Below are 24724 nucleotides of genomic sequence, written 5' to 3'. Positions count from 1 at the left end.
TTTTTAGAAAAATTCAGCACTGCTGGGCTCGAACCCAAGCCATATTCGCGCCATGGACCAACGATTTTACCCCCATGTTCCCGAGGCCAAACACTGGCGTTTTTTATCAGTTTCAGAATGAGGCAGTGGTATAGTCGCTCAAACGAACAGAAGCAGGGTTTGAAGCTAACCAGTAGATGGCCCTGGTGTCATACAGGAAGTGCTGGGGACATTGAGGTGGAGCTCTTGGGCGTTGTGTTCGATAGTCAGCTGACCTTTGTTGCCCACACGACCCATTTGCGGAGTTGCATTGAGAAGATGTCCGCCACCCTCGTTGGTCCTGCGCGGCGTCGTTCCTTCGTGGACCACAGTCATATTCGACTCCTTTACCACAGAGCCATTCTGCCAACCGTAACGTATGCCGCAGCGGCTTGGTGGGGTGACCATCAGCACCATTTGTTAAAAGCTAAAATTCACTCAGTCATGCGTTCGCCACTGTTTGTAGTCACCGGAGCGTACACCACCACCAGAACCGCGGGGCTGAAAGTTCTGGCATAATCCCTTCCCATGTCGACCATTTTGGACATCCAAACAGGTCTTTTCGACTTCTTTCACCTGCGACTATCTACTAACCTGCACGGTACATGCATTTCACCAAGCGAGCTGAAATGTCTACTTTGGACCTGCTGCCATCCCGCTCTGCATTTGGCGATTCCACACCGCAAGATAAACTCCTGGACAGCAGCACAGATAATGTTGGGCCCTGGCTTGCATGCTTACACCGATGGTTCTTTCATTACAACATCTACTCGCGCCACTTTTGTTGTGTTCAGTTCGCCGGATGTGGTTTTGGCGACGCACAGATTTGAGTTTTGCCACCGACCCGTTCTTACAGAACCGAACAAGCCCTCCTGTCCCATTTTCACTTATTCTGACTGTCTGTCCCCACTGTTTGCTTTAGGAGATTGGAGTGACTTTCAGGTTACATGGGAGAAAGCTTCGCATTTTAACCACCTTTCTCTTAAGCAAAGGTGGTGGTGGTGGTGGTAAAAAACATTTTTTATTGAGCAGCCAAGGGAGCTGGAAAGGGACGTGGTCAGCCTCCTACGTCCAGGAGGCCGCGAGCCTGCGCCGAATCCAGGGCTCGTTGCACCAGGGCGATTTGATGTTCCGGCGCCGAGCTGGTCAGCGCAGACTCCCACTGCTCAAGGGAGGGGGAGTGAATGGGGTGGGGGTGGTGGGGACATGAATACGCAAGGTGGTAGGTTGTGAGAGGGGTGTCACATTGTGGGCAGTTGTGTGGAAAAATGGACGGAGATATGTGGGAGAGGATAGTGTGGTTGTAGAAGGTATCTGTTTGTAGACGCCGATATATGTGAGCTTGGTGGTTGGAGAGACTGTGGTGTGGAGGAGGGTATGTTCTTCTGGTGTGTGTGTGTGTAGTGCGCGAGGAGGGAGCTGTAGGTAGAGTCCAGCGGAGTTAGGATTTGATGGTCAGAGATGAGGCCCCCGGCGGTGTCGGTCCTTGCGGTTGGGAGTGCCCGGGTAAGGAGATATCGCGGGCTGCGGCATGAGCCGCCTCATTCCCTGCAAGGCCAGCATGGCCTGGGGTCCAGACGATCGAGATTTCAATGTCCTCGGGAAGGTGTTGGAGCACAGGGAGGGCCTGGGGTGGTGCAAGGCCAGCTTGATACAGCCGACAGGCTTGTTGGGAGTCCGTAATGATGGTTAAGTATGGTTGATGCTGGTGTGTGATAGTTGCATGAGCGATGGCAAGCGCTTCGGCTGAGGTGACCGGCAGATTTCGATAGGTGACGGCTGTGGCCAGATGTCCCTTCGAGTCCACAGTAACTAGGGTGGTGCGCGTGTGGTCGGGAGTTATAACAATATCCGTATATCGTGCCTGGGAGTCGGCGCCGTACCGCTTATCAAGCATCTTCACCCTGGCTTCACGACGTCCTCGATTGAAGGATGAGTGCATGTGTTTGGGTACCGGGCTAACCTTCAGGCGTTGACGAATGGACAGGGGGGTGCGTTGGAGTTCGTGTTGAGGGGAGGGGGTGGGCCGGCCAATGTTTTGGAGAACGCGTCTACCTGAGGGAGTGAGGGCGAGGCGATGGAGGTGGCACGTCCGCTGTGCTTCCAGTAGTTCACTGAGCGTGTTGTGCAGGCCGAGGTGAAACAGACGCGCATTGGAAGTATAAGTTGGGAGTCCAAGGGCAGCTTTGTACGTTTTCCGGATTATAGCATCCAGCTTGTTGACTTCCTGTGGTTTTAGGTTGACAAAAAGAGTTCTGTAGGTTATACGGCTGACCAGCAGGCGGCAGGTGTCTTGTTCTTTGAGGCCGTGAGTGGATCCTCTTATTCGTCGTATTAGGTGAGTGAGCTGTGTGACCGTTTTCTGTAGCTGAGGCAGGAAGGTGGCGCCGGAACCATCGTAGAGGATAGGCACACCCAATATACGGAGAGTGGGGACTTGGGGAATAGGAGAGCCCTGGATGGTAACTTGCGGATCGGGAGTAGCTACAGCAGGCTGACATCACGTGCGGGCGCGAAGGACTAGGAGAGCCGATTTGTTAGGTTCGCATGTCAAACCTCTGGGCGAGAGATAGTCGATAGTTGTGTCGATCGCTTGTTGGAGAGCGTCTTGTTGTGCGCCGCTGGAGCCCTGCGTTGTCCAAATGGTCAAATCGTCCGCGTAAAGAGCGTGCTGGAGACCGGGGATAGCTTGTAGGCGACTCGGAAGGTAAAGGAGGGCAATATTAAATAACAATGGCGAAATAACGGAGCCTTGGGGGGTGCCCTTTGGCGGAGTGTGGAAGATTGGGGATCGAAGGGGCCCAAGTCGCAGTGTTGCGGTCCGGTTTCGAAGAAAAGCTTTTACGAAGTGGAAAGTCTTGATGCCGCAATTAGTCGTGTTGAGGTTTTCCAAAATGGCTTGATGCGTGACATTATCGAACGCGCCCTTGACGTCAAGTGTTAAGATGGCCCTAGGAGTGGTTCTGCTCAGATGATCTAGGACCTGTTCCTTGAGCTGAATTAGTACGTCTTGAGTAGAGAGATGCTGTCGAAACCCGAACATGGTTAATGGATACAGATTGTGATCTTCCAAGTACGTAGATAAACGTTGATGGACCAGGTTCTCGAAAAGTTTCCCGAGGCAGGACGTCAGAGAGATGGGCCGAAGGGTCGTGGGGGAGAGGGGCTTCTTTGCCTTTGGGATTAGAATGATGTCCGAATATTTCCATTGGTTCAGGTAAGGTGCCTTCAACCCAGGCCTGGTAGTGGTGTCGTTGAGGAGGGACCGAAGCAGATGCCAGGTTTTCTTCGTGTGCAGAGTGCCTCGGAGCTTGTCGCAAAAAGAGTGCCAATTCTGTCGCTGAAGATCAGCAGGGTAGGTCTGTGCTAGCTGTGTTAGAAGGGCCATGCGTTTTTTTCAAGGAACGATTGTGTTTCTGGAGTTTCCAACGTTTTGTTAGGCTTCGTCGAGCTTCCTAGATGTGCATCAGGTGGGGGTCCGCGGCTGGTGTACTGTCAGTGAGCGCGATTTCTTGGGTGCGCTTCTGGGCCCGCTTTTCAAGCTCCAGTGTCCATTCGTCAAGATTTTGATCTATGGGTGGTAGAGGAGTGACGTCATCTCGAAACGCGGACCAATTGGTTAGGCGGGCAGTGCCCTTCCGAGGGGATCTTCGAGGTCGGAATTCGGATGGAGATGATCTGATGGTCGCTGCCGAGAGTTTCATCCAAACATGACCACGTGATATTTCGAATGTTTTTTGTAAATGTTAAATCGGGTGTGGTGTCACGCATGACACTGTACCGGTCCGAATGGCGACTGTAAGGCCATTTTGCAGGACTAACTGATGATTTTGGGTGGCGCGTAACAGAGCCGTACCCTTCTTCGAAGCGCGCATATATCCCCAAGCCGTATGCGGGCTTTAAAATAACCAAGGAGAAGCAGCGGGTTGTCATTGGCTTTGACTGTAGCTTCATGCAAGAGCGCCTCGATGGTGTGAAGACTACTGGTTGGGGGGGCTGTAGATATTTAGTACATACATGCTGGGTTGTCATGGGCGGGTGGAGATGACTTCAACGAAGGTATTAGGAAGTCTGGCTGAGCTGGTGTGCTTGGGATGGGTGGGAATTCAGTACAAGGATGGCTGTGCGGTTTTGCGGGTCCTGGGTGAAGGCGTTGTATTGTGGCAAGCGAGGGGTAGGAGTATTTGCTTCTTGAAGAGCAATGACATCTGGCGGGTCCTGTTGGAGCTGGTGTTGCTTACAACTGAGAGATCGACAATTCCATTGATATGCGACGAGGAAGGCCTCCGGTGCGCTAGTCATGATAGGGGTGATGCTTGAGCTTCTTGGTCGGGTGGGAGGACGCCAGGGTGTCATGTATGCCCTGGATAGCCTGTTCTACTTAAGCAAAGGGTTTTGATTTTATGCGAAGTACCCGCTTTCCATTTGCAGAAACTTCTGCATCCAACCCTCGCATGGCCCAATCATAGCACAATGCTTCGAAAGTTACCAAATCTCAGTAGTATGCCAGAAATTATGCCTTGTGAACTCACTTAGATACCACGAAATATTGGTTTAGTCAAACACTTTTTCTCGCCGTGCATTTACCTCTCCATGTATTCCCCTCCCCCCTTTATCTCGAAATGGTTTTTGGGAGACTACAGATATCCCGGAATGTTGACGGAGTGGACACAAGGAAAAGTCCGCTACAGGCTGTTGATAAGGTCTCCGTTCGAACGCTTAGATCCAACAATGTGCCGAACTCGGTTGTGAATGGCAAATTTACTCGGAGTATGCACTGTACGAGGCCGATGTCCCCATTACCAGCCGCTGTCCGACGCCTACATCGCTGATATAGCTGTGCACGATGCATTTGATAATGTGAATGAGGGTCCTCGAGTAGAGCTTACGACGGCAGAAACAAGAAACATGCCTCGCCTGCTCCGCAACAAGGTACAATGTAGCGGTAGCGACAAACAATTGATGCAATGCATTGAGCAGCTAGAGAACACTTTTCTGGGACCAGATGCGAACACGAAGCAGGCAAGCACCACCAGTTCCTTCTACAAGAATAATGCATTCCCTGCGAATTATTTTGCTATTATCATGAAAGCTCCGCCTAACTCGAAAGCGATTACAGTAGAAGGTGGGTTGTCCCGGTTTAACAGTTTATGATATTTGGGTTTTGAATTTGTATAAATCAGACCCAAAAAGTGACTTTAGTAATGGTATATTCAATTTATCTTACTCTTTTGGCTGACAGAGCAACTTGTTTAGTACCGTTCACAATTCGTGCACTTGTAAAGAAGTGGTCAGGTCTGGGTAACAAGGATATGCAAGGCAACTTTATTCATCACACAAGAACCACCAAAACACAAAATACAGCAGCAGCAGCAGCCAAAGCACTGCCAACAAAAACAATTCAAACCCGCGTATGTTACACTATGTACAGTTTTTTTGTCGCCCCACGACGAAAGTTCATAAATTAAGGTGGGTGATTTGGGAGTGAGAGAAAAGGGGAGTTCAGGCCCACATCTCTTGTCAAGACGCAGTGCGCACAGTCTTTTTGGAATTCACAATGAGTTTTTTTTTTGTTTTTCACGTCACACAAGTGCTGGGAACAGTTCGGGGAGGGGGTCCTCCCAGGCCGACTCTTCGAAGAAGTTGTCTTCCCTCAGGCTGCAGTCGCTCAGAGGGGACACCGCCGACTCATAACCGGTCTCGGTGCTCAGCGCCGACGGACTCGGAATCATCTTGAACATGGACGGACACAGAGTATGGCCTTGGAGGACACCGCTGTTGGTGGCAGGGGCAGACATCAGACAGAGCGGAGCCGAATCATTGCTGTCTTCGATGACGACCACTGTGTCTTCAACTTCCACGACCGATGTGGCGGGAGAGGCGGGAGTGAAGACCACCGGACGGGAAGCAGGATGGGAGGAAGGGCCAATCAGCGGGGGCGGTGAAGATGCAATAGATGGCGGGGAGAGGATGTAAGTGTCTTGGGGGCTAGCTGCCGCTGCTGCTGCCACTGTGGCTGGAGCATCTTCCATGATGACGTCAGCTGTGCCTGCACTTTCTTCCTGCTTGTAGTAGACGTGGTCGAAGTGGATCAGTTCTTTGATGGAGTCCAGCTCTTCTGGTGAGGCCCCCACCAGACGTGTGGAGGTGCTCCGTTTGCGACCAAGCTGACGGAATGAAGAGAACAAAACAGAGCAGCGAAATGTAAGCCTGGTTTTCTACTTCCACCTCGACTTCATCATGTCTTTTTTGCGAAACCTGACACAGATTCCCTGTTCTGTGGTGCCACCGTACAGGGAGCAGAGTAGGACAGGGTGGTGCAGCCGTTAGACAACAGAGAGGCCAAGTTCCCCTCCAAATTGCTGATTCGTGAAATTTATATGAAGGCCATGCCAAATTCCTTGTCAATAACCTTAAGAAACAACAAGCAAGTGCACTGTTCCCAGCATGCTAGGCCCCTTCAAGTCTCAGTAAAATATAGTTAGTCAAACAACCAGATGATTTTTTTAACAGCAGAGCTGTTTAGGCGAAACCTTCTCAGTCTTTAGCAAAAAAAAAAAAAAAAAAACTCGAAGCCTCAAGAAAAAGTATGGGTAGTGAGTGAAACCAGCAACCTAAATTACTGGGCCACCCCAAACGCCAGAGGGGTACAGGGTTAGCAGCCTGTATTTTGAACGCCTGCTACGATGTGAACGCCTGCGGGCAAAACAATCCCGGGCCACCAGTCATGGAGAATGCGAGGTGCAAAAACGGCATCTGCGACGAAGGGAGAGGGGCCACCAGCTCTGCTGTTTCTCCAGCCTTGCACTAGTGCCTTGCACCACTAGTGCAAGCTGTGCCAACTTTTTTTTCCCCAACACCTCACTAACTGCACCCCCCCAAGTCCGAATTTTTGCTTATCATGTACGCAGATACCTGCCCTTCATCACGAACATAAACAAGTCCAGCCCTTCTAATTTACAAACTACTACTTTAGCTACGATGGCCCAAAGTGTGGCAACAGTACGGTCAACCTGGCTGAAAGAAGGAAGCCCTACTTGACGAATGCTTTCTTGTTTTAGCGATGACACAACGACTCCTGCCAACAGCAATAAAAAGCATGCAGCCAAGCACTCACCGGCTGCCTGGCCCCTCCCGCCGCTGGGCCCGGTGCTGGAGCAGCAGCAGCAGAAGCAGCATTGCCAGCAGCAGGCAGGTCCTCCGCGAAGGGGGGCCCGTCGAGCAGGCTCTGGCTGCACTCTTGGAGCAGGGCAAAGAGGTCGTCGCAGTCGTCGTCAGCGGCCAGCAGGCGAATCGCATCATCCAGAGGGCAGCTAGAGCTAGCAGCGGAACCTGGTCCTTCTGCAGAGGTCCACTGATGAGCGAGGCATACTCAACGGAACCACTGCTTGCTCCGGCCCCCTCGGGCGATGGCGATGGCGGCTGCAAGAGCAAAGAGACTCCAGTCAGGTCGGGCACACGGGAGAAACTGGCAGCAAATCTAATGAAAACGGGTTAGCGGGCTCTCTTTTGGAGCGCAAAAGGTGTCTGCCCTAAGTGGTATGCAAGAAATAAAAAAGTCGTGCCAAATTACATGGTGGGGTAAAAGCAGGGGCGCGTAAATCTCACTGGCAGACAGTATTACAACAAAAAACAGCACACAAAGCATCAAAACCAAAACCTTTCAAGTTATGTGTGTTTCGTGAACTTTCCAGCCGTCCTGCACAGACTATTCCACTCTTTATTTTGGACAAGGATAAGTGCTTTGTTTCATCCCTACCCTGGATAATTATTTACCTATCTACAAAGCTGAATTACTGCCATCTCCCTCCTGCACACCTCACTAAGCAAACGTAAATTCAAGCCAAGACCTGGAAAGATAAATATTTGGCTTATTCACGTGCGCACCAAAAGCATGTTGCTGATACCGCATGTTTCAGAACCATTGTTTTCGTCCCTGGAGTTTCCAAGCACCTTTCTTTTGACAATACCCATTTAAATGCAAGAGCTGTAGATGGAAGCCACCCAATGCTCTATGTACAGGTACCGTCCACAAAAGCTAGACTGTTTCCTCGAAAGACCTCTCGCCTTTTATGTATCCTTCAAAAAAAATAAAACTGCTCAAATAAAAACGTTTATTTCGAGCCATTTATGCACCTCCACTGCCATAGATTACACGTCCCTTTAAACAAAAAATGTTTTTTTTTAACCAATACCATTTGCCAGAGATGCAAATTATTGGAGAAAAGTATTCCTTGTTGGCAGCCCGTTGGTACCTTACTTTTGAAAACTTATCCTCCACAAACAGCCCGCACAACTTCGTTTCCTGTTCATGTAGGGTAGTCAGTTGTGCACTCGTCTTAAGCAGATGCGCGCCTCAGCCACTTGAACTCTGTATTGCAGCTCTTGCAAAGAGCAAATTTTCCCGAAGCACTTGGTCAATGTGCCTTACCCACTCACAATCATTTACCCAAGGCATATCGATCTCCTGACTGCAACTTAAAAAAAAAATCAATGCAAGGGGGGAAAGTAGACACACACCTCAACTTTGACGACGGGTGCAATGGGCGATGTGGCGACGGAGGTCTTCTCGTCGAGCCTCTTGACGAGTGTCTGGTTCTCCCGTTCGAACTCCTCCAGGCGCTTGCGGAGGAGCCGGTTTTCCTCCAGGAGGGCGGCCCGCTGAAAAGAGACAGTGGAGCTTTGAGGAAAAGGTGCCTGCCATGCACGACGAAGCTGTGAAAGTGTGTTTATTACAAACACCGATTGAAAGGGGGCGAACACTGCGCAACAGTCTACTTGAATACACAGTAAAAGGGCAAGTGCAACCAAACTTAATTTCTCTTCATATGTAGGAGGGGGCCTAACAGTCAAACTACCATGGGGCCTCTTGTCAGATACAAAAGTGGGTGCCTTACAAAAAGGGTGTCACTGAAGCTAACACCCACTGAGAAAAACCACAGGAAGAACAGCTGTTTCGTTATGTTGTATACACAGGCCAGCACTTGGAGAGCAACGTGCGAATTGTTTTCAGGTAGTTTTTGTTTGGCCCTAAAAACTCCACTTTTCCTTGAATGTGCACAAACATGGAGTAATGCCACTGAGTAAGTTATGGGCCACTGCCTTTTCCAGAAAGTCAAGTCTAACAATTTATTTTATGTTTGCATCAGTGCAATTTTCCACACTAGTTGCACTACACTGACGTAGAAACTCATTCGCATGCACCCACTCGGGATTCCTTCAGTTCAGCTTGTGAAGCAGAGACATTTCCCCATTCACAGCCGCTTTGAAAGCTTTTCACAATTTCGCAGGTGCTTGTTTTTCAACTCCAACAGTGCAATGACGTCACAGCACAGCTTTCACCACCACTGCTATGCTAATACCGGCAACAACAAAAAAGAAACACGAAATGTAGGTTCGACAGCCAAAACTGCCTAGGCTACGTCGAGGGCTGCAAATTTAGAACACTTCAGGATCTCTCAATCTGCACCAGAAATCACAACACACAGGCGTTCTGGCTTTTCAAAAACCTCCCCAAGAAATATTAAGGCACGCTCAAAAAATATCGGTGCCCACTCACATCTGCCTGCAGTCGGGTGACCTGTTCCTCGAGTTCGTCCATCCGGGCCTTCTTCCTGTCTCGGGCACTCTGGGCTGCTACACGGTTCTTCAGTTTTCTGCAGGAGGCAGGCAAAGTGTGTTACTCAACACTCAAACAGCAATTAAAAAATGCCCGATGAATCGGAAGCAATAACAGCTACCAATCTTATATGGAAGATAAATACTTCGACCAGGCTTCCTGAAAAACCGTGAACCATGATTTCTTTTTATGTCTGAAGTATTACAGCAACCATTTTGCAAGCGGCCATGTATTTCGGTTTCTCTGTTCCGCATCTATGCGTTCGTCTATCAATAGCAAGTATTGACAGTCAGCAATGTGCCCATCGGAAGCTCCGTTGGCGTGAAAAAAAAAAAAAAAAGAAAAGCCAAGAATCGACAGCTTTGTGAATAGAGCATTCAACATCATTCCCTAAGGTTCAACACATCTACCAGCGATCGAAGTGTCAAAACATGTACACTTTCTGTTTGTTTATAAGAGAGTGCCCGCGTTTGTAGATTAAAGCGGCAAGAAATCGGCGTGCATCAAACTTTAATCGTCAGTTAAGTAAACAAGACAGCTTGCTCAATACGTCCACTGGGTAATACCAAGACGGCACGGGGCGATGGGTTGTTTGGCCAGCGATGACACCGGCGCTCATCGATTACCAGTCCAGCGGAATCACCGCTAATTTTTTTTTATTATTATTATATTTCCCCGGAGAGGACAGTCCTCGAACAACCCACAAGCAATCTGCGGCGACTCGAGACGGGTAATGCAACAGCGCCAATGACGCCGCCGGCGCAGCGCTTCGCTACGGCGAAAAGCAGCTGATGCAACCGCGTCCCGTCGTTGCCCTAGTTACCGTGCCGACAGGCTGCAACGTCAACAAGTCGTTTAACGTCATATCATGGCGTCCTTGCCAGCGCGGCCTAACGAAAGGCCGAAGCGTGCCAACGTGGCAGCACGGTTGGTCTCCATTCGAACAGAAGTTTTGCCGGTTGAGAAAAACCGGCTAGATCCGGTACAACTCAACGCTAGAAAGCGAACACTGGATTCCACAGCTGGAAAGCGAAAGCTTTCGGGCCGACCAAAACAAAACAGAACCAGTTTTCCGACCGGTTTTTCCCCCCCGACGGCAATCGGCACTTCCGCTAGCGGGCCCGACCGGGGCCAGAACGGCGTTAGGCTTACCTCCGCATAATCTTTTCTTCCCTCGTCAGGTGGTCGAGACGCTGTCTCTTCCTGACGGGCCCGGCCGTGGCGACGGCCTCTCCAACGGTAACTTCCATCTCGGACTTGATGTGCCAATCTCGAGGAGCGATGATCGCCGCCGCAGACTTCTCCGAACGATCGCGAACAGCCGTGATCACAATCCTTTTGGGTACGCCCATGATGTGGTCAAAACAAATGATGATGGTTGCTGGACGCTCGCGCGTTGATCCTTCACAGGGACATCGGTGCGGGCACCAAATGCATAGCCGAAACTACGCCAAAACTCACTGACTCTTTTCGCGTGATCATTCCTCGGCCCCGGACGAGAACGAACTGAGAGGGCTCTGCGAATCGTGTCGCTGCCGGGTTGGACGCCTGCGGCTCCACAACGCGCGCTTTGATTGGCTACCAGGATAGTGGCGTCACTGTTCTCCGCCGCCAGCTGCTCTGTAGGCTGGAAGCGCGCGCCAGGCGCGCCGGGAAAGCGAAAAACAGAAAAGAAAGTTCAAGCAGCGCGCAGATAAATGCCGCAACTCCATGCGCAACTCCCCCAACTTGCCACGGTGCTCTATTTCTCCGGCTGACGCAACTGCGCCCGGTTACTTACCCGTTTCCGTCACTTCAGTTCCTCGTCTTGAAATGATAACAAGAGAGCGAGTGTTGCAACAATCGATAAATGCAACAAGAAAGGAACAATGGCGTTCGCTCTTTTATTTCCAAAATAGGTCACGGCTAATGCAACAGCTGTCAGCCGAAATGCAGTCAGAAACTGGGACGTAAATAAATACCGCGAAATCGCGAGTCAATAAGCATGTACACTGGTTCAAATTTTCAGCATTAAACGTAGTCCAGTTCCTCGGGAATGCCGAACTGCTTGTTGAGCACGGACTCTTCGATGAAAAACTTGTTTTTGACCCACGACTTCACCGAAAATATATTATCTGCAACGAAACAATATAAACAGTGTTGTAATTACACATACCAAGAACTCAATGGCTAAAAGCCAAGTGGGCCTGTCAACAACTGTTCCGTGTGTAACCGCGCTGTCTTCTCCTAATCATGTTAAACCAACACGCCCAGATAGCCACGTTAGTGCATTTCATTCTCAATATAGAGAAACTCTATGGGCTTTCAACTATAACTGCCTCGCCAAATCCAATGAGTATTAGTGAATGTTTCACAAACGCCCAGTAATTACCAGATAAAATGAGCAAGACAATACAGACATATATTTGTATTGTCTTTATTGACATATTTCTGTATTGACACATCTGTTGACATATGTCCGTATTGTCTTTACATGGTGTATATACAGCACTGCAAAGTGCCTTGCAGGGAACGAGGAGCTGTCGGTCAACATTCCTAGCTACTCAAAAGGCAGATTTTTTGGGACTCAACACCCGTATGTCGGTAGATCTGTAACACTTCATGTATTGAACTTTCGCCCCATACAAAAACACTATTACAAAAAAGTGGTAGAACCTGCCTACATATGTAATACTATTTATAGTACTCCTAGAAAAATGTCTTCTCTGCAATGAATTTGTACATAGCTGAAGCTGAGTTTGTGGGCTCGGTATGTGGCACTTCTTAGGGATACATATGCGGTACTAAAGTCCGTCCGAAGGCCTCCCTCTTTGGTAACAAACTTCTCATATGGCTACTGGAAAAAGGTCTTCCCAGCAATGCATTAGTGTCTGGTAGTGAAACTGACTTTCAAGGGCTTCGGGTATAGCAGAACAGCCCAAGCATTTATTTGACAATTTCATTTAACACACACATTACATTTTTTTTAGCATGGGCTATGTGACCATACCTACCATACCACTCGCCAAACACATTAATGCAGAAATGGAGTGCGCTAAAAAAAAAAAGACCCTCAGGCTCCGATGGAGTGTTGCTCCAGCACTGAAATCAAGCATGCCAGCTAGGCGGCAGCCTCAGCCAAACTTAAGAGAAGGCCCATTAGTCTTACAACTAGTACTTTGAACCACTAGTATGATCAAATTTTCTGCCGCAAGAGAACTCAGAACTCAAAATTTCTGCTGCAAGAGAAGTGAGTGGGTGGGTGGGGGTAAGGTCGGGGGGGGAGCGTGCAGTATTTTAATGCATTTAGCAGCCTTCGGCTACTTCACCAGTTCTCAGTCTGTCGATTTCTGTCTAGCCGTATTTTCGACGCTCTCAAAGTGTGCAAACGCTGCAATTTGAGCATTGAACCAAGGAGGGTGAAGGGTGGTAGGTGGGAGGGACTGAAGGGAGGGAAAAAAAAAAGGGTGAGTTGGGTGCACCAGCACGCATTTGTTACACAACCGGCAGAGTGCTAATTGCACTACACCAACAACGGAGCAGATGGTTTCAGCCTCATTTTCGTGAACTAGGTAGACGCACGTGAAGAGGCTGTGGCCAAACAAATGTGGTACTTGCGTGATCTGAAACACCACACACACACACACACACAGAAAGGGATTCCCAGTTATATGGCCTTCTTGTTTACGTCACGCCTTCCCAGCACGTCCAACCCAAAATAACAAGGAGTCAATGCATCAACTGCATGATGAACAGCTCTAAAGTCAACACAAGTCTGCAAACAAAGTCAGTGCAAGCCCGCTAGACACAATACTATGCACTGAGACATGCTCATTATTTGCGAGCCCAAGATGTCCACCGGGTCCACTGCACGGGCTTAACATTACCAGCTTCACCGAACCCATTGACTCGCATAGTGTGGCAGGCCTTGTGGCAATCCCCATTGATGATTCCAGAAAGAAATTATTTCAAAGGATAAATGATGCTAAAAAGCTGGGGCGAGAAGCTAGTATCCCGCATAACCAATTTGGTCTGCAAAGTGGCATCATGCTGCCTTACGTACAACTCCAACAAAGCTCTCAGTCTTCTAATTTCCCACTGGGGTAGGCAAAAAGTGCACCACCACTAGTCATGTCAAGCAGAACCTGATGCTTTCTATGTAGCACTCTCTGAGCTCAGATCAATGCATTTTCAGTTTCCTTTGTCAACGGTACTCCATGCTGCTAGCCTTTTAGCTATTTTCCAAATCCCCTTTCTTTGCTGTCTGCCAACTTGGCATTCCAGTGCATCATCGCACTTTCACAAGAGCTAGCTGGCCACTGCTGTAAAGCAGCAGTCATGAGTGGCGTGTGCTGCGAGCTAGCTTCCACAGCACCACCCTGGGGGGGATAAAAAAAAAGTAGCAGACAAAAAATTTCTTCACAATAACCTCGACATTTGAAATAAGCATAAATGAGAAACTAGACGCACGCCCATGAACCTGCACGCTGAACAAGTTATACCACTGAAGTTGTGTACACTCAACGGGACATCAGTTTAAGCTCCTCTGGGGAAATATGCAGAGCTTGCCAGGTACCTTCACCTTCCCTTATGGGGCTGAGCATTTAATTCAGAATACTTTTTCTGGCCTTTTGCAAGTGCAAGCTGCTGCAAAATTTGCCCATATGTGCTTGTTTTAGAAAACAAACGTTACTGCAGTAACTACTTTATTGCAGCATCTCGCATGCCAATTCTGCCGCTGCATATACATAATTAACCTATTGACATTCGAAAAATTATCATTACAGTATTGTGCACATAAAGGCTTCAATGGCAGCGTGGCTCCCAAGGATAGGGCACAGATTTTAACTTCCAGTGTTCAATGCAAAATAATCTTCGGTACAATTATGAGCCAAATATGATTATCCCCCGCTGAAAAATTAAACTAACAGCTTCATAAACCCTTCAGATTATACTAGAGTGCAACAGTAAAGTGCACGGAATATCATGCTGCAGTAGTACTTCAACAAGCTTTTCCAGATATAGCTATGGTCTAAAAAAGGGGCAGTGCTGATAAAGTTGGTTTTTCCCAGCCCAGCTGTGCAATATTTCTGAAGTTAATGAGAACCCACTTACGCACATAAAATTTGGCAGTGAATCAAATTCGCACAAATTCCTCAAGTGGGAAGTGTAACATAGTGCGTAATCATTGTTTCCAAGGGCTCATGCTCACTCACGTACTACGTATGTTTGCTATGGAGAAGGCCTTCTATTTAAGACCCTTCAATTAGATAGATGGTAAAGGGCATTTATGAACAAAAGGCAAGGGCCTTTAATTAAATACCACAATGGCCCATGTGTACATAAGAAATGCACCGTGTCATGCACCAGGTGGCAGACGGACAGATTGCTCGGGGAGTTTACTAGGAGTGGTTTTGCTTTAACAGAGGATCTGCACGATGCCTAAAGCCTTATTCAAACAAAGCAGAGAAGAAGATACAGTTAAACAAGAAACTGCCACAACGAAGATTTCACATACCGCTTAAATCTGGAAAGGTAATTTTTATCATGCAATAAGGCTACCAAAATACAGCTGCTGATGGCGTAAAGATTGTAAAAATAAAAGGATTGACGGTTGATTGTTGTTTCGAAAGAACGTGTAAGAGCATAGAATACGATTACAGGTGGTGAGTGGCATCTACACAGTATATTAATGAATGTGTGAGAGCATAGAATATGATTAGAGGTACCTATACAACATATCATGTTGACAAGTTTGTGTCTCTGGCCACAACAAATTTTTCCTGTTTTGAAAAGTCGCATTCTTTAACATTTGTGCTTGTGTGTACACACTCGCCTGTTTGTATGCAGTGCATTAAAACCTCCATGCATAATTACAGTCTTGGAACACCTATTCTTATTCCCGGCCATGGCAGCCACTTTTCTGATGGAGGCAAAAAGCACAAACGCCCGTGTGTCTGAGATTTCGGTGTACGTTAAAGATCCCCGGGTGGTCAAAATTAATCTGGAGCCCTCCACTACGGCGCGCCTCATCGCCTGCGTGGCGTCAGCGTGTTAAACCCTACAATCAATCAATCAATCAACAGCCATTCTTCAGAAACACACCCTCTCCCTCTTGAGGGATGAGAAGGAGGAAATAAATTCACTGAAAATTATTCTTTATAAAAGTAATAAAAGCATGAAAAAAAGATAATAAAAGTAAAAGTAATAAAAAACTTATAAAAGTAATTATTCTTTATATACAGACCATCAAAATCTAAATTTAAGGAGCCAGATTCCCTCAGTCTCCTTAAACTTGGATTTTGAAGGTGGCATCTTTCCACTATGATGAGATGACGACAGATTGCTGTGGTGCACACAGATGCAGCCAAATCTGTGCTTGTGGGTGGGCATAATTGAGATGAAAAGAAGCTCAAGCAAATGCAGGTGCAAAGTGGATTTTCCGACCCACCTGTCCAGCGGTTGGCGGCATCCCTGGCCACAAGTGTCTGCTTCTTGACCTCTTCCAAGACCTCGGGGTCACAGTCCCTGTGCTTCTCAAGTTCAGCAGCAAGCTGGTCCCGACTGCGCTCGACCTCGACAAGGTCAGCCATGAGCTTCTCTCGCTCACCCTTGAGAAGAAAAGGGATGGACACAGCACTGGTCCTTGAGGGAACCCCCCTATGGCTTCAGCCAGATTTTTTTCCCAAATAATTGCGCCCCCACCCCTCCCTAAAAAAAAAAAAAATTGCCCAAAAATACACTAATAGCCAACACTTTCATTCAGCACAGCTGGAACTTGGACGGGTTACGGTGTATCTGTTAAATGATGCAAATTTTCTGTGCAGTTGCTGGCTTCATGAACGAGTGCTGGTGCTCTAGACTGCTTCACTAAGAAGTGGGGCAAATGAGCGAAAAAGGAAACGGAAGTCAGCACTTGTGTTTTGTACCCCTTCTTGTTTCTGCACCATATTTTAGCACTGTTGATGTCCTACGGCAACACAGGTTGGCTGTTCAAGGAAGAAATTATATTATACAAGCTTCACACCTAAAAAGAATCAAAAAAGAAAGAAATGGGTTGGCGTGAAGCACCCGTGAGTCAAAATTATAACAGTAGTTCCACAAAATGAACGCCAAAATAAGTATACATTCTCTCATCCCTGCATCATTGTTTATATAATTCTTTCATTGTTTACCTGCCTATTCATACACCCCCAAAGCAAACATTCAAGGTTACGGTGCATATGATCACGTCTAACATTAAATGTTGTTTCACTTAACTGAATGTGAGCAGTAGTAGAGGTAGCACTGCTTGTAATATATGCAAAATTGCAGTCTAGGCACCCGCTGTTGTGGCTCAGTGGCTATAGCCTTATTATGCTCAGTCCAAAGACGCAGGCACGAGTTTTGCCACGGTGGGCGCGTCCCTGATGGAAGAGGTGAAAAGTGGAAGCGTCCGTGTGTTCGAGATTTCGGCACACATTAAAGGTCCCCAGGTGGTCAAAATTAATCTGGAGCCCTCCACTATGGCGCACCTCATAGCCCAGGTGTCACTTTGGCACATTAAACCCTATAATACACCATCAATCTTTGCGCTTCAAACACTTCCAAACCAGAGTGTCACAAGCCGATTATCCTGGCTGTTGCCTACTGACATGTTTCTTTTTCTTCAACAGGCGTTCTTTCCCTCTATGACCTTGATTGGGAGGCTTCACACTTCAACAGAATGACATTGCCTAGCATTGTTTTTTCTTTTTGCTTTTTTTTCTGAACTTCATACAGCAACGGCACGAATATCCATTTTTAAGCTGTCGTGCTACAGTAAACCATTACATTCTGAAAACATATGTAGTAGCATTGGCACTCTTAGCACTCCTAACAACTGCAACGCTGTCCTCTGTTTAGTTCTAAAATGCCCATCAAATATGCACATTATGCAATTAAGCCTTCAATTACACCATGCAAAGGACTATGACGTCAGTTGCATCCTGACTCCTCCTCATATTGCCTGTGGCTAGGCAGGTTTAAGCCCCATGATTCATTCATTGAGAAATCCAATTAACTAACTAATTGTTCAATCTGTCAATTCACTAAGGCAATGAAATTGAAGGAAGGGTAGCCGAAATTCTCTCATTACGTAATCAATGGTTCACGTTACCCATTGTTCAGAACTGCAGTATTGCAAATGGAAAGAATAGCTACTATTTGTCTACATCTATTAGTTTATTGTATGGCCTCCTTTGTTATTTATTATAGCCCTCTAATTTCAACAGGATTGTAAGTAACCATGAATACTGACTGATCACTTAGTAGATGTAAAAATAATTTGCACCTCACTTAGAGGCACTTAAAAGGTTTTCTTCAGACAATTGAATAAGAGAATTTCTTCAGTAACCAGAACCTGCCAATAACTACCCCAATCACTTTTTGGCAACACAATCGCATGGTTGGCAACAGAACAGAAAAAATAGCCTAGTTTACTGAGAGCCTCACCCAGTGAGTGGCTCTTGTTTCACTCGATATCTGTGTGTGCTTGAATGAGATTGCTTAGAAATTTCACACTGAGGGTCACAGGTGCTGGCCAAGCCAAGCCACAAAATAGGCAGCCTTTCTGTTCATGCCTTAGGCATCCGTGGTGTTAAGAGGGGATGTGGCAAGTAAAACGACTTTTTTATTTATGGACCAAATTGAATCAAATTAGGAGCATTAACAACAAAACTGAAATCAGTTTAAAAATACCGTCTATACTTTTTGAGTTAGAAGACTACCTGAAACTTGCAACCAGCATAATTAACTAATTACGCAAAAAGTCAACAAGAGTTTTACATCAGTGTGATCAGGAAGGTCTGTTCTGTGCACGGAGGCCTATAGATTTATTGCATTATATCCTCAAGGCATAAAGAAAGAACAAGACAAGTTTCACCTTCCTTTCGAAATCAGAAATAGTTTCATGTCTGAAAGAAAGTGAAACTTCTCTCTTTCTTTTTGGATACCTAAAGGAAATAAAGCAATAATCAAATAGCTTCCTTGCACAGAATAGACCTTCCTGGTCCTGCTGAGATTTGGAGCAGCTTTGTGAAGGTAATAAGTCTTGTAATTCAAAAAGTATAGAAGATATCTTTAACCCAATTTAAGTTTTGTTATTAGGTTAGTTAACTACATAAAATATCTTAATTTGAATAAATTTGGTCCATAAATAACAAAACCAGTTTTACTTGCCATATGTCCCCCCTTAAATGAACATTCTGTCGCACCTTGAAACCCAAACAGCTTTCTAGTATTCCTACACATATTCAAAAATTTTGTTTTAGTTACTTTTATTAGTGACAACTGCTCCAAGGTAAGGCCAAACTGAGCAAACAAGTTTCAAGTGCTGGCGACTGCTCCTGCTTTAAAGCGCAAGTGTAAAATGTAAAGAAACATTTTAGGAGCAGAGTTAGTGTCAACAGCAAAGCAGAACTTTTTGCAACACGTCTAATATGTCATACATGCTTGTCACCAACAGTGGCATGCTATGTGCTAAAAAAAGGCGCTTGGGTGTTAGGATGCTTTAATTTCAAGAAGCAGGGAAGGCTTCGCTTTTCTAAATTTTTAAATCGATTTGGCAGACCCGACTGTACTTGGGGACAAGACACGATGTAAACGACCATTCCGCAAAGCAGCCAGCATCAGCATATGCCACAGCACCCAATATCATCACAACTTCACGGGATTTTTTAACCACTGACATGTGGCACTACAGTGACAAACCAAAGCTCTAGTCTGGCAGAGAGTGAAACTCACTAGTTTTGCAAATCTCTAACCAGTGTGCGAACAGGCCCAACTGTGATGAAATAAAAAAAGCGAACAAATGTTTACACGCACATAAATTAATACATTCAGCTAGTGAATGCTGTCAATGCTGCCAGTATGTGATTATTACTCTACCACTCTTTTGTAGACACTTATAAACTGAAACTGAAAGCAACACCTGTTCACTGGATGTTTACTAAGTGTTAGATGCTCCTCTGGTCCTTTCTGTTGCTTGACTGGGTAATGTCACCGGTGATGACACCACTGGAAGTAATGCCACAATTTCCTGCTACTTTACCTCTAATGACATTGCCTCTGGTCACCTGGTCGTGTTTTCACACTCACCCAAACTTTTTCAAGCCAGTGACCCTGCAGAATCCTTAATGTAGTGTCCCGAACTACTTTAAAGAGTCACATGTCCCACTCTACCGGATTAAACGTAAATGTGTTAAGGCAAAGCACACTCACCGATTCCTCCCTTCCGACTTGAGCCTTTGCCAACTGGCCATCAACAAACCTCAGCTTCTTCTCCACATCTTCAACTTTGGCCCTCAGTTCATCTAGCTTCCGTTTCCTCTGAAAGTGAGCACTCCGTGAGCTTCGCTCGTGAAGCTCGTGAGCTTCGCTTTATCTCTGGCCACAGCCAGAGATAAAGCTGCTACCAAACACTGCCTCATTAAGCTTGTTCACCAGTGTAAACTTAAGGCATTATGTACAATCAAACATAATACAGCTGAACCTCGTTATAAGAGACACTGATGTAAGAGACAAATGGGTATAAGAGACACTATTGACCCACATGGTTGGCTGCCCTATCTTTCCCATTAAATCGACCTCTTTTATAACAGACATCGGATGCAGAAGATTGGTTATAAGGGACAAGTCATCCTTGAACTTTAATCAATAATCTCGCTTGTAATAGACATTTTAACTTCAGACACAGTGCCACCAGTCACTAATTGCAGTTGCTTCCATCCTGGAAGCACAGGTGGACGACAGACGCCTGCAGTCGCTATTTATTATCACTTCAGCAAACACACAGTGGTTCAGTCAGCTATGAAATGACGATGAGAAGCCCTGCCAATGGAAATGCAACTTACAGAAGTGGTTAAAGCTTACTGCCATCCATTGGATGGAGCGCAATCACACATGCGGGTTCTCCCACTGGCATAGCTCCCAATCAAAAAGCATCGCAGATGTTGAGTCCTGCAAGCATAATGAATAGCCTGAGCACACAGCGGAAGAAGCTGTGCGCTCCGCCTATTCATCAGGCTTGTGAACTCAACATGTACGATTCATCTTCCACAAACGAGGAAAGAAAAAAAAGCTTGCAGAATCGGTTGTAAAATATACAGTGTAAATACAGTCATGAAGCAAACAAAGATTCAGAACTGTTTCATAAATTCTGGGGGCCAAACATAAATTAGAATGAATCTTTTGAAACATGCTGTAGCATTCTTTTGAGCTTGTTTTAGTCATAGGGTGCCCACATTGAACTAGGGTCTGATTAGTAAGTGAAAAAATGGTACCCTGCTTATAAGAGACATCTCGTATAAGAGACACAAACTGCTCCCCGGTACGTGTCTCTTATAAAGGGGTTCAACTGTAGTGCAGGCATTCCAGACAACTCAGCACTACCAACCAATTGGCATGCAATTCTACATGTTCTTTGCACCACCTCTGCTTGTTAATCACCATTTGTGCACTGCTCTAGATCTGAGATTAGTCATTGCAACACTTTTACATCTCAGGAACAACAATGTTATTTCTATAATGTTGATGTCATGCGTGGCAAGGCTTCCTACCAAAAGCATGCCATATTTTATCCTTTCACAACTGCAAATTCTAGTCCCTTCTTTAGCGCCAATAAATTTTTTTCAAGATCAGTGAGTCAGTCAGCCATACAGAGCAGTCAGCCATACAGCACTACATTGTTCTACATATTAATAACTTGACATGTTCACTCATCGATAATTATTGAACAAACAAAAAACTCAGACTGTTCATTTGCTTAGGCCAGGAAGAGTCAAATTGTCATTCCACTCACCGTGCTAACTGCTTTGCTCGGAAACGACCAGAAGTAGACTGACGTGCCAATCTTTTCCGAGTCGACCAGTCCGTCGTCAACCAACGACTGAACCACATCCTTGACCGCTTGGGCTATGACGCCCTTTTCCTTGGGGCCAATCTTTTCAAGATCTTTTAGCTGGAATACATCTTTCTGAAAAAAAGAAAGGAAAAGAAATAAGTGGCACTTTTGTGCTTCACTTGCCACTGCCGCTAGGACAGACATCAGTACAGCCATTTCTGCTTCTACAGGATTCAGCCATCCTGTCATCCCACCTAAGTGGCAAGCGTAAATGCTTATTTACATGCCCATGTGACCTGAACTTACAATGAACCAACCTGAGTGAGAAAACTCGCTTCCAGGCACGCACAGTTACAAACAAAGAAAGAATCAGTTTTGCATAGGATTCACTTCATTTTTTCTACAAGCTACCCTACCACAAACAAACGGGAAGCACGTTGGAAAAACGCCAGCCCACTGCAGTCGTATAACAAGACAGCCTGTCATTACCCGGTTGCAAACACTGCAAAATCTGAGGAGATGCTGTATATATGTGTTAAGTTTCAGAGTGTGTTGAAGGGGTAATGCATAAAGTTCCTTGACATGCTTTGTGGAGGAACCTCCCCTAGTGGAGCGATGCACAGGAACTATGGTTACCCACATATTAATATGTCTGTTTCACTGCTCATGGAAGAAATAGCCTACCGGGAAATGTAACAGCAGGTCACAGAATGAGATTTATGCTTGCTCCAGCAAAGAGTCCACTAGCATGTACATCCGCAAAGACAAAGCACCTCCACCACAGCTTCATCACTCTCATTCCATGGTGGTGAACCAGGTAAGGACAAACAGCTTCACTTATCCCACTACTATAGTCAAGATCTTGAGGTGGAGTTTATCCTAAAATATGTTGTGTACACACGGATCCAAGAAAGTGTGGTATGTACACATCACAAAGCATCTACATGATTATGACTTTTTCATGCAAAGTCATATCTTTAACGTGGTTGGTACTTGCCGTTTCTATGCCCACCCGCACTATTTTTATTTTCCGTATATTACGAGCCAAAATTTTAATTCTGTGTGTAAAGCTACGTTGGATGTACTTGCAAAATTTCTCAAATGTACCTTATAGGTTGTACATACCCGCCAAATTTCTTAAAGGGGGCCATGAAGACAAAATACAAGTTTTGTTTGTTAGAAAGACTGCTTTGTCCTGATAATTTTATCACGAACCTCGAAAAAATAATGGAAGTATAATATCAAAGAAAACATGTGAAACCGTGACGACATCTTAGCCACTTCCCAGCAACCTTTCTATGATGTCACAGAATCTTTAAGACACATCACTGGACAATTGCAGTGGGGCCTCTAGTTTCATGTCATCACATCAGTTGAATACTAACATCCAGATACCACATTGAAAATTGTATTTAGTGCTGGCACGTATGAAATCACTCACACCCATAACACGTCACTGTAGCGCGTTGTTCAATACTTCCTGCATTTTTGGGGTTAAAAAAACCTCTTTCATGGCTGGAATATTTAGCTGAGTGAAGTACTGAAGCCTAACTTTTTTAAACTACACAAAGTTGCATTTTGTCTTTATGGCCCCTTTAATGGTATGTTGGACGTATGCAGTGTCTAAAGATATGTCAGACATACCCCGATCCTAGAGGCTAAAGGTACGTCGGATGTGCTCCACACTAGCCATCTACCTGTGAACTCATGTTACGATCAGTCTGTCTTGATTTTAACCCCACGTCCGCTCACTGATTAGGCATAGGCACTGTTATTAACGAATCACTATTAATATTTAGAGATTACCAGACATAACTCTAGTGGCAGCTACACCGGCCATGGTTTAAGTGAGTGGAAGCAGTTTCGCTGGCTGGGTAAAAATGAAGACACGCTGCTTCCACCCGTGCCGCAGAAAAGAAACAATTAAACAAGTGGAAATCCTGACAGAATACGGAGGAAAGAAGACAGACTGTGAAGCGGACAGGGAACGTGGCCTTCGAGATGTTTGGCGGATACATCCAACGCATCTGTAACAAATCTTGCACGTACATCCGACATACCTTTAAGAAATTTTGTGAGTCCATCCGACACAGCCTTTAAGACATTTTGGGGGGTACTTCCTTAGACACGGTGAAATTTTCTAACTGTTCGGTCTGCTGGCACATTGTGCGAGAGTTGGTGTGAACCAATTTCGGCTATTCTAGTTCTTTTCTCCCAACCACGTTGACATTTACGTTGATGTGCACGTGACCACACAGAAGCCCTAGGCAAAAGTCTGTTCATGCTCCCCGGAGATGTGAGGCCAAAGCATGGAAACATCCTGGTTCCTAGCTGTCAAACTGAAAGGGCGGAGTTGTGAGACCATAACAAAAATGTCCACTGTGCGTAAAAATGTGTACTTTGCTTCCGTTGACACGTAACGCAGTAGCACTTGCGAGGCCTTTAACCAGCACCACTGCACACAAACTAACACCTGTGTCTTGCGTCACATTGCGTGTCGTCTGCTTTCAGCCAATCAGAGCTCGCTAGAAGTTGACGCTTCGTAATAGGCACGGACTGGACAAAACTCAGAATTCCGCATCAGGAGGCTAGCCCAGTTCGAAAAATCTACCTATAAAATTAGAAGCAGCCGAAACGGCTTCCCTGTAGCCCTTGCCTGCAGTCAAGCGGACATTAAGGATATGTTTCTATTTTCTGTACGATCACCCATTGTGCTTAGAAATTATATGAGTGTGCAGACGAAACTGCCAAGCACCTACCTTTTCGTAGAAGACCTGCAGCATCCGCTGTCGCTTCTCCTCAGCACTTACACCCTTCCTCTTGGACTACAACGGAATAAGAAAGCAGAATTTTATGACTCTGCAGCGAAGAACGCGAAAATGAATGTTCACAACAAGTTCCGACTCGTCTGTACGTCAGTGACAAATATCAGGTCACGATAAACGCACCAAACAGCGCGCTCCTTGAGTACTTAGGCATGTACAAATGTTCTTCTCAAATTGATACCTTCGAACTGTTATCAAATTTCGTGTCTTACCATCTCGGCGGGAGGAAAATACCGAAATGCGTGAATCAGAGCAAAAGGGCAAGTTGGGCAAGTCAGGCGAAACTGGCAAAACGCGCGGTTGAATTTGCCGGACGGACGGACGATCAAGGCTCGCGCCACTTCTGCCGTTAAAAATGGTCTCATCTGCTTAAACTTGAGCAACGGAAACAATTTTTATTCTTCAGATAGGCGTGATATGTTG

The 24724-nt window shown here is 46.2% G+C and overlaps 2 protein-coding genes across 2 annotated transcripts; both read right to left on the bottom strand.

The window, feature by feature from the left end:
• Positions 1-5804: 5804 nt before the first annotated feature.
• LOC144148111 (X-box-binding protein 1-like) lies at positions 5805-11160 on the bottom strand. Its single transcript, XM_077679700.1, has 5 exons — positions 10790-11160; positions 9578-9674; positions 8539-8679; positions 7136-7440; positions 5805-6185 (listed from the first exon to the last, which is right to left on the bottom strand). The coding sequence occupies exons 1-5, from the start codon at positions 10987-10989 to the stop codon at positions 6110-6112; spliced, it is 819 nt and encodes a 272-aa protein (XP_077535826.1). The 5' UTR covers positions 10990-11160; the 3' UTR covers positions 5805-6109.
• A 346-nt stretch (positions 11161-11506) lies between these two features.
• On the bottom strand, positions 11507-24633 carry LOC144148112 (meiotic nuclear division protein 1 homolog). The gene is made up of 6 exons (XM_077679701.1): positions 24514-24633; positions 24236-24301; positions 21435-21608; positions 19856-19963; positions 16068-16227; positions 11507-11751 (listed from the first exon to the last, which is right to left on the bottom strand). Exons 1-6 carry the CDS (start codon positions 24514-24516, stop codon positions 11648-11650), a joined length of 615 nt encoding a protein of 204 aa, XP_077535827.1. The 5' UTR covers positions 24517-24633; the 3' UTR covers positions 11507-11647.
• Positions 24634-24724: the final 91 nt, after the last annotated feature.

The sequence above is a fragment of the Haemaphysalis longicornis genome, unplaced genomic scaffold (genome assembly GCF_048455015.1).
Source record: "Haemaphysalis longicornis isolate Haplotype H1 unplaced genomic scaffold, Haemaphysalis longicornis Haplotype H1 scaffold_77, whole genome shotgun sequence".
NCBI lineage: Eukaryota > Metazoa > Arthropoda > Arachnida > Ixodida > Ixodidae > Haemaphysalis > Haemaphysalis longicornis.
The sequence above is the reverse complement of the archived record's forward strand: the minus strand, read 5'-3'. Positions and strand labels throughout refer to the sequence as shown.